Genomic DNA, 10360 nt, shown 5'->3' on the forward strand with positions numbered 1-10360 from the left:
TACTCTGTAAAGCTTTCCAAATTTTCTTCGCAGATGTGTAAGTAGTATTGTAGTAATCATAAAATTGATCAGCAAGACAATTTAAAAGATAGCATCGACATTTATACTCATCTTTGATATATTTCTCAATCTTTTCTTCATGAACTTTCACTTGTGCTTCAGTCATGTTCTCGGTAGTAATCTTGCTAGGATTCTTTGTAGTGAGAACATAGGAGACGTTGAGAAGGCTTAGATAGAAGAGCACCTTGCACTTCCATCTCTTGAAAGAAGCTCCTTTGAACCGGAAGGGCTTGTTAAGATCTCCAATGCTTTCCGTGGATTTTTCAGTCGTAAGCTCCATGAATGAATCTCCTTAAAATTGTTGGTGAAATACACAATAATATAATAAAAATTACAATGTAATTAAAATTAAAACGAAGCCAGTTTGGACTGAGGCACGGAAATATCACTCTCTTTAAGGAGATTCAAGCCCTTTGCGGTGTACAAAGTCTCAAATTAACCGGTGCAGCAAAAATCTTCTTGACTTGACTCCTCCAGGATACAACAGCCCAACTGATCGTCGTATAGCCCGAACCACCTTTGCACAAGCGGTTGAGCCCAAAGCTCCTCTCAAAGAATACCTTTCTTTTATCTAGAAAATCTCTCAAAAATATTTACTCACCAAGTATATTTTGTTTATCACATTTTTTGTCAAATATTCCACACCACCTCCTTTTCTTAAGACTACATATATATATATATATATATATATATATATATATAAGAAGGATGTACAAAGACGTAAACGGGAAAAGAACCACAAATAAATGGCCAACTTTAACAAATTAAAAGCCCACTTCAATAACCTTCAAAGCCAACGTTCTTCATAAACGGCAACTATGTAATCAATGAAAAAATAAATTGACAAAAAGTTGACGTTTTACAAAGAGAACGGCAAAAAAGATCATCAAAACGGTACTAGCCAATCAATGGTCATTTTAATAAGCATTAAAATAATAAAACTGAAGCAAGCAACGGTAATGATCTTATAAATAAAACGTTAATAATAAATATTATTTGTTAAAAATACCAACACAATCTGTTTGGAAGATTTGGAAGATTGGTTCATTTTTAACGGATTGGGAGGTTGGATCATTTTCAAAGAGTGCGTCACGCTGGATGCGGAACAGTTTTTGCATTAAAATAATAATATATCGATCAATGATGAAACACCCATCATTTCTACAAACTCAACTTTGGATAATTCAGGGAACTGATCTGCATAGAATCTACGAGCTCTTTCTTCATTTTCTATCATGGCTGTGATGTATCTTTTTGCGCTGTTCTCATTCCTTCTTTTAAGCATTCGTTGGAGAAATATCAATTTGTGCTTTTCCATAAAACTAAGGTGATCCTTTCCACGGTGATAAGGACCGATGGCAAGCAGATCAGGTTCATATGCCACGGGATTTATCTGGCGTAAACTGCGGTGCACTTTAAATACACAACACTCTTGATCAATTGGAGTACTACTGAGGCTTGGCCAATCTTTCGTCAATGGAGAGAGCATGATGAGCTTCACCAGCAGGCATCTGTCCTAGTCTATAAATATCAGAGAATAGTTTGCCGATAATATTATTGCATTTCAAGCCAAGCTTTTCCACATGATGCATCTTAGAATATAATAAAGATTCTTAAACACAACATCAACAGCCACAGTGATCGTTGACATGAGTAGATTTTGATGTTTATTCCCCAAAATCTCAAATTTTATCACAAGCATATCCTTCTTCTTTTTGCCATTATCAACTTGAGTTGTTCAAGATTATAATTAGAAAATGTAAAATAACTTATTAATTTCTTAAACTAAAAAAAAAAAAGTGATTTAGATATAATATAATCAAGGAAAAAGAAGGTAATGAAACTTACTTTGGGTTAAATTCTGAATCGGCGCTGCTATCACCAAAAAGCTGAAAGGATAAACAGCATAACAATGCAGACTGAGTTCGATCTGCTCCAAGAAAACACAACGTAAGTTTCAACTACGTAACTCAAATTGTCCATCGCTTTCTCATAGATATCAATTTGAAAAGTCACAACGATCCCCTCGAATTATTAAAGATTTACAAACAACCATTTTCTATTAATTTAGACAAAATCATGACCCTTAATCTTATCAAGTCTTACAAATACAGAGTATGTTATAAATTAAAATTAAAGCTGAGTATGTAGTTGTAATAATAACTCAACTCGACGCTATAACTAATTAATAAATGATACTTTAGGTCAAATTCCTGATCCAGTTGATCGTTTCCTTCGTTTCTCTCTGCTACCACGAAAAAGTTAAAAGGATAAACAACATAAAGATGCAGAGTGAGTTAAATGATCTGCACCAACTAAACTCAATGTTCTCTACCAACTAGCTAGCTAGCAATAACTGTAACGTCCCGTCCCTGAGGATCCGGAGAGTTAACCCATGTCACTTAAAAATCATTTTCCCATCTACATAGTACGTATTCTAATTTTTTTCTATCGCACAAAATACCTATTTATTTACATCAATTACTCCAGAACAACTATTCTAAAATAATACAAAGTTTTAATATAAATATCAACCTCCCAACAAATCACATCATCAGAGCACAAATTTACTGAATGAAAAATCCTCAATAACCATATAAACCTTCTATGCTTAAACCATCATTCTTAACTTCTCTCACCAATGCTCCATATCCTTGATTCTCAATTAGAACATTCAAATCATCTAAAAATATTATGGAGATAAGGGGTGAGTTATCAACAACTCAGTAATCAGAGAACATATACTAGTATGTAAACATGAGCATTTTCAAAAAGTTCAGTATGCAGAAACAAAACATTTTATTTTTATATGCAGATCTCAGAAAAACATGTTATCAAAAAATCAGAGCGACTTTTCAATATTTTCATACTCAAAATCAACTATTCATATTTAAAGATCTGTTTCATATTCAAAAGTGCTTTGGCATAACATAACTAAACATCTTCATCTTATCATATGATATCATATCGTGTCATATCATATACCATGTTTAACCTCCGTGGTAGAGTTGTGCTATCCCCGATAGCCAAACCAGGCAGTGTCATATGGTGAATTTCCCATTTTTCAATCTCGGAGCCTCGAGTGTGCACACAGGAAAGAACACGAAAAAAGACTACTTTGTTTCCAAAATGGGTGCACTCATATCATATCATGTTGGTACCAACTATATCACGTGAACCAATATCATCGTATCAGAACCATATTCAGAATCAGATTCAGAATAGATAAGTATGCCAAAATTTTATCATATCCATATCATATCAAAACACGTGTGAAACATATTCATATCATTTCCATTTGATCAAAAACAGATCCAAATCATTTCATATCACATGCATAAAAGTCTCAATGATATCATATTCGCTCTTTTGCATATTTCAGAAATATATCAAATATTGCTCATGTTTATACTATTCATATCAAAAACATTTCTTTTATCTTTCATACATATCTCATGAGTGAATGCATAACATATACTGAGGTTGTTTTTCACCTTTCCTTTTTAAAACAACATGTACATTGTTTTACAAACCAACCTCAGTTCATTTCTTCTTATGCAAATCTAATATAGGAATCCTGCTTATCTGGACTTTTTATCTTTCCAAAATTTCCTCAAAAAATGTCGAATCGACTATAAATTGTCACCTATAAAAATAATCACGTAATTTCTGTAAGTTTCCAATAAATAACGTATTTCAATATTTAAGCCTAAACTTCTTAAATAACCTATTTTAATTCCTCAAAATTTAAAATCTACATAATCTCAAAATATATCATCACTTTCTAAAATCACCAATATTCACCATAACCCACGTCAAACACAAAACACCAATATTTAAACCCGAAACAGCCAACAAATCTTATAGCATAAACCAATCACACCAACAATTCCATCATCCAATCCAATTGACTCCCTACTCCTCGGACTCAGTCCGGCATAATCAACCAAATCACAGTGAAATGAGTTAGTGCAAAAATACATTTAAATCACAAGAGTTCTTTGAAAAATACTTACAATGCTATAATATAATTTTTGAAAGATCACAGAGGTGCTAGAAGCAGCAACACAGCAACAAAACAGTGCCAAATGTACTGTGGCCGTGGGTCTCAAAAATCTACTTTTAAACGGGGACAAATCAAGACCTGAGATTGCTAGGGTAGGACTTAGGAATGTTGGTGAAGCTAGTGGTAGTAGTGGTTGGCCGTAGGTGGTGGCGCAAAGGGTGGTTGAAGACCAAAATTACCCAAATCGAAAATTGGGTTGGATGTGTTTCACCGGTGACGGATCGGAGCTGGGGTTGGGTCCATTGGGTTGCAAGGAGGTCGAGGATGAAGTGGTGAAGAAATGGTGGCCGGAGGTGGCGCAACGGCGGCGCGCTAACACAAGAGGTGCAGTGGCCTTGCGTCGTGCGTGGGAACAAACGGCGGCACGAGAGGGGCTGAGATTGGAGGGGTGGTGTCGCCGACCGGTGGGGGAGCGAATGGGCTGGGCGGTGTCGATCACGGCGGCGTGCGGCGGCGGGCTGGGTAAGAGGAAGAAAACGCACGGGGGAGAGGGGAGAGACGTGCGCGCGCGGGAAGGAAAGAGAGAAGAGAAAGAAAATGAGGAGAAAAAGAAAAAAAAAAAAGAAAAAAAAATTGAGAGAAATAAATGAGGTCTAATCTTTGAATTTTGAGTCACAAAAAATGATCCAACGGAAATAATTTCAAAACAGCAAGTTAAATAAAATAATTCAAACGTATTGATTAAATGAAAATAAAATAATCAAACTCAACAATAAATTAATTTAAATTAAAGATAAATTTAAATACATAATAATTATTAATATTAAGGAGACGTGTCAAATTTAATTTTTACAAATTAAAAATCATAAAAATAAACCCTCTAAAATATGAAAATTTAAAACAAAAAAATCAATTTTTAAATTAATAACAAATAATCTTTCGATTAAAAATATATTAAAATACGAAGTGTTACAATAACATTCAAGATTAGCACATCTAGGGACGACCGACTTGTCCCATCAGTACCATCACCATCACGAGCATCATTATTAATACTATCTTAAGAAATTAGAACACTCACAATAATTTATGTATCATTTTTTGAAAATAAATCGACAACATTCATTTTTTCAATTTTATATACTGAATTTTATAATATGTCAAATATCAGTTTATCTATTTTTTCCTTACATCATTTAAATGTTATATTATTTAATAATTTATTAGAAAAAAAGTACAAGCAGAGAGAAACTATTGTGAGAGACAAAGTACAAGAAAGAGAAAAAAATAAATAAAATATTTTTACATTTGTGTACAGGAGTAATGCTACATACAGTCATGGAATGCGTAAACGCCGTGCAGTCATTTTGAAAAAGAGTGGGGTCTACTATTAAAAAATTAATTTCTTTTCATTTGGATCCCATATTTATTTTTTTTTTTCAAAACGACTACACAACGCTTGCACACTCACGACTGCAAGTATCATTTCTCTTATTTACCGTTCATGTTGTATGTAGCTAAACACTATAGCAAATTAAAAAATAAATTTGAAAATAGATGATCAAGCAATTTTGAGCTACTTTTCTCAAGTTTTACATATAAATGAATTTTACAAAACCCATTAACAGTGCTCTTAGATAATTAGTTAACAACCTTCAAGGACGAGTTTTACAGCCATGCATGATCAGTCTTAATGATAAAATTAGTAGATAACTCACTGATGTTAATTAATTTTTAATCATATATTGATCCTTTGCAACCAGAGAAAGCCGCCCAACTTGCTAATTAGCAGCAAACTATGATCGAATTGAGAATCATATGTGAAACTTTATGTGAAACAAGTTACCTGTTTCTGCCTTCTTGAATTTGACTCCAGCCTTTTGAAGCTCTATGACATTTGTTAATATTGACTTCCACTCTTCCATCTTTAGCTGATCACCAAATAGCGTATTCTTAAATTCCTCTGCTTCCTTGAATTTGACTCCAGCATCTTGAAGGTCTGTGGCATAAGGTATTGACTTCCAGTCTTCATTCTCATTTGGACCAACTAGATCCTTTGATTTATGTGTCTCTTTGAATTTGAACATTCCCCTATGAGACCTTTTGTTATAAGGTATTCCTGGCTCTTTAGGTGGAGGACTCATAGATTTATGTATCAGACCAAGTAGATGCTTAATGTCAGCAGTTGAAGCATAACTTGATCCATTGACATTAATTTCACATGATAATGCCAAAGTGAAACTAAAGAAAGCTAGGGCACCATCAAGAAGTCGAGTCGGGACCCTCTCATTCACATCCTTGAAGATTGAGCTTTCATCAATAGTAATTTCATGTTTTTGGTCAGAATCAATGACGTGTTTGCTAGGTTTTCTAGATTGGCTGCCAAGTAGTACAGTCTGGTTCTTCTCGCTCTGATTTGCAGAGGTTGTGCTCTCACAATGAGCATAATCATATTGTTGGTTGCAACTCTCACTCATCTCGAACAATTCAGTAAGAATGAAGAATGGTAGTTGATTTTCAAATAACAGTAGATCACGCGTTATGCCATTAAGGATCAAAGCTGTTTGGAAGATTGGTTCATTTTTAACGGAATGGAAGTTTGGATCCTTTTCAATGTATTGGAAGACTGCGTCACGCTGGATGCGGAACAACTCAATGATGAAACACCCATCAAGTAGCATCATTTCTACAAACTCATCTTTGGATAATTCAGGGAATTGATCTGCATAGAATCTACGAGCTCTTTCTTCCTTTTCTATCATGGCTGTGATGTATCTTTCTGCACTGTTCTCATTCGTTCTTTCAAGCATTCGTTGGAGAAATCTCAATTTGTGTTTTTCCATAAAACTAAGGTGATCCTTTCCACGGTGATAGGGACCGATGGCAAGCAGATCAGGTTCATATGCCGCGTGATTTATCTGGCGTAAAAGGCGGTGCACTTTAGATACACAACACTCTTGATCAATTGAAGTACTACCGAGGCTGGCCAATCTTTTGTCAATGGAGAGAGCATGATGAGCTCCACCAGCAGGCATCTGTCCAAAGATGAGTTAATAGTTTGTCGATAATATTATTGCATTTCAAGCCAAGCTTTTCCACATGATGCATCTTAGAATATAATAATGATTCTTAAACACAACATCAACAGCCACAGTGATCGTTGACATGAGTAGATTTTGATGTTTATTCGCCAAAATCTCAGATTTTATCACAAGCATATCCTTCTTCTTTTTGCCATTCTCAAATTGAGTTGTTCAAGATTATAATTAGAAAATGTAAAATAACTTATTAATTTCTTAAACTAAAAAAGAAAAATGATTTAGATATAATCTAATCATGGAAAAAGAAGGTAATGAAACTTACTTTGGGTTAAATTCTGAATCGGCGCTGCTATCACCAAAAAGCTGAAAGGATAAACAGCATAAAAATGCTGAGTGAGTTCGATCTGCTCCAAGAAAACACAAGGTAAGTTTCAACTACGTAACTCAAATTGTCTATCGCTTTCTCATAAATATCAATTTGAAAAGTCACAACGATCCCCTCGAATTATTAAAGATTTTCAGAACAACCATTTTCTATTAATTTAGACAAAATCATGACCCTTAATCTTATCAAGTCTTAAAAATACAGAGTATGTTATAAATTAAAATTAAAGCTGAGTATGTAGTTGTAATAATAACTCAACTCGACGCTATAACTAATTAATAAATGATACTTACTTTGGGTCAAATTCCTGATCCAGTTGATCGTTTCCTTCGTTTCTCTCTGCTACCACGAAAAAGTTAAAAGGATAAACAACATAAAGATGCAGAGTGAGTTAAATGATCTGCACCAACTAAACTCAATGTTCTCTACCAACTAGCTAGCTAGCAATAACATTCAAGATTAGCACATCCAGGGACGACCGACTTGTCCCATCAGTACCATCACCTTCACGAGCATCATTGTTAATATTATCTTATGAAATTAGAACACTCACAATAATTTATGTATAATTTTTTTAAAATAGATCGACAACATTCATTTTTTCAATTTTATATACTGAATTGTATAATATGTCAAATATCAATTTATCTATTTTTTCTTTACATAATTTAAATGTTATATTATTTAATAATTTATTAGAAAAAAAGTACAAAAAGAGAGAAATTATTGTGAGAGACAAAATATAAGAAAGAGAAAAAATAAATAAAATATTTTTACTTTTGTGTACAAGAATAATGCTACATACAGTCGTAAAATGTGTAAATACCGTATATTGATCAGTCTTAATAATAAAATTAGTAGATAACTCACTGATGTTAATTAATTCTTAATCATATATTGATCCTTCGCAACCAGAGAAATTAAAGCCGCCCAACTTGCTAATTAATTAGCAGCAAACTAAGATCGAATTAAGGAAAGAAGATTACTCATGGTTCGGGCTGGTCCCCCTTATAAACTATTCTCTCTTCTATTCAACTATTCTCGCATCATGCGTATCATTTACAATGTTATGAAAGGTACTCTTCGATTGGTCGGCCACATGAGTCTACATCATTTATAATAATACATCATGATCTAGACCTTCATCCACTTGGTTAATGGATTGACAATTATTATATACTGCATGTATTTAATTCAAAACCAATGTGGTTTATGTACGTTCAAAGTAGCTTATAATTTAAAGAACAGATTGTGATTCAATTTTATTAATAGTATCTTATTTGTGGCAGAGAAGAATGTGGGTTAAAAAAAATATATTATAACCAAACTCTTACAAAACTGATTTCATGTGGTACTAAAACCACCTGACCAGCTTCCATCAATTTTGAGTTCCCACTGACTAATTCCAAGAGGTTTGATCCACTTGACCACTATAGTTTGGGGACTTTCATTGATGTAATTATGGTGATTCTTCCGTCTGAGTGATGGTTTTTTAATAATATGTGGAGGTTCTTTAAAAAAAAAAAATTACAAGTCTCCATTAAAAAATATCGACATGACGTCTGTAAGACAAACCTTTCCACTAATATAATATAATCAATCAGGTGCTTAAGCTAGAAATCATCCATCCATTTATCTCGTTTTTTCTTCCTTTCCATTTATTTTGCCAATTATGCAATACATGAATAGGCGAGTGATATTTTTAGTACTGTGGCTTAGGTTCCATTTTTCATGAGGGAATTATATATTATTTATCTTTTTATTCTGGCTTTCAAAATGGGAAAATTAAACAGCTGAACTGAATGGAAATACTAGGCAATTCCTTTGTTCGTCATGGAAAAGCACCTAGATTGGGTAATCACAAATTAAGAAGCTGATGAATTGAGTTGTGGGAATTTAACTCTGGTAAAAGGAGAATGATAATTCTAATATTGATATTGGGATCAGCCGGGTAATTTAGGTGAAGCTCTTACATATTAGTTGCTATTTTTTTTTTAAAAAAAAAAATAGATCTACTCAGACACTCAGAAGTCAGAAGAATACTAAAATATACTAATAATTAATTAATACCAGTAAACTATTGGAACGGTAATGCCAAAAATAACTATCGAAACGGTAAAATCCATGCATGTATATACCGATTGATCTTATAACTAGTGTTTTCTTTCATTAGGCTTTGCAGAACAGAAAAAACCGGCCAAATGTTTTAGTATGTATGTTAGAGGAAGAAAATCACAAAAGAAAGCAGAAAAGAAGAAAGGTTAATTAACAAGCGAAGGGCAATGGACTTACTTGCTTAATAATTCGGGATAAATCGCCTGCTGCAAATTGCTTCTCCTGCTTTCTGTAAAAAGGCTCGAGATTAGAGTTTCCGATATGCTGATAACTATATGTATATGTTATATATATACCGAAGGCAACGTTGACTTGGGAGGGTGGACTAGACTAGTGATCATCATGAGCGTTGTGCATGTCATGTGCCGCAGCTGTGAGTCAAATACCCATCTCTACCTATCTGGGATTATTGCCGCAGCTTTGATCTCTGAAATTTTCTCATATCGCTGCCATTTCTATATATTTATTTTTTTTGTTTTTTTATTTTGATAGCTCATGTATTTAATTTTTTATTTAATAATTAAAAAAATAATTTTAATGTATTAATATTATTTTTTTTAAAAAAAATTTAAAGATATTTTAAAAATATAAAATAAATAAATAAAACTAAAATGTGAAATTTATACATGCGAATGTATTGTAAAAGCTAGCAATGTCCGACACGGGCAGCTTGATATAAAATAACGCACATAAATTGCTCCTTAGGTCTCGTTTGGTTACGTATTTCAGATGAGATGAGATATTTTGTTAAAA

The 10360-nt window shown here is 33.3% G+C and overlaps 1 protein-coding gene across 5 annotated transcripts; it reads right to left on the bottom strand.

Annotated features, from left to right (window-relative positions):
* Positions 1-1051: 1051 nt before the first annotated feature.
* On the bottom strand, positions 1052-9921 carry LOC108985690. 5 transcript variants are annotated; one of them, XM_035692408.1, is made up of 7 exons: positions 9904-9921; positions 9785-9836; positions 7786-7831; positions 7430-7511; positions 5913-7101; positions 1909-1990; positions 1052-1571 (listed from the first exon to the last, which is right to left on the bottom strand). In XM_035692408.1, exons 5-7 carry the CDS (start codon positions 7099-7101, stop codon positions 1178-1180), a joined length of 1665 nt encoding a protein of 554 aa, XP_035548301.1. In that variant the 5' UTR covers positions 7430-7511; positions 7786-7831; positions 9785-9836; positions 9904-9921; the 3' UTR covers positions 1052-1177. The 5 variants fall into 5 exon arrangements, with proteins under 5 accessions (XP_035548301.1, XP_035548303.1, XP_035548299.1 ...); XM_035692410.1 differs by lacking the exon at positions 9904-9921 and having other exon boundaries at positions 7430-7470; positions 9785-9858; XM_035692406.1 differs by lacking the exon at positions 9904-9921 and having other exon boundaries at positions 9785-9858.
* Between the last annotated feature and the right edge of the window lie 439 nt (positions 9922-10360).

The sequence above is a fragment of the Juglans regia genome, chromosome 7 (genome assembly GCF_001411555.2).
Source record: "Juglans regia cultivar Chandler chromosome 7, Walnut 2.0, whole genome shotgun sequence".
In the NCBI taxonomy this organism is placed as follows: Eukaryota; Viridiplantae; Streptophyta; class Magnoliopsida; order Fagales; family Juglandaceae; genus Juglans; species Juglans regia.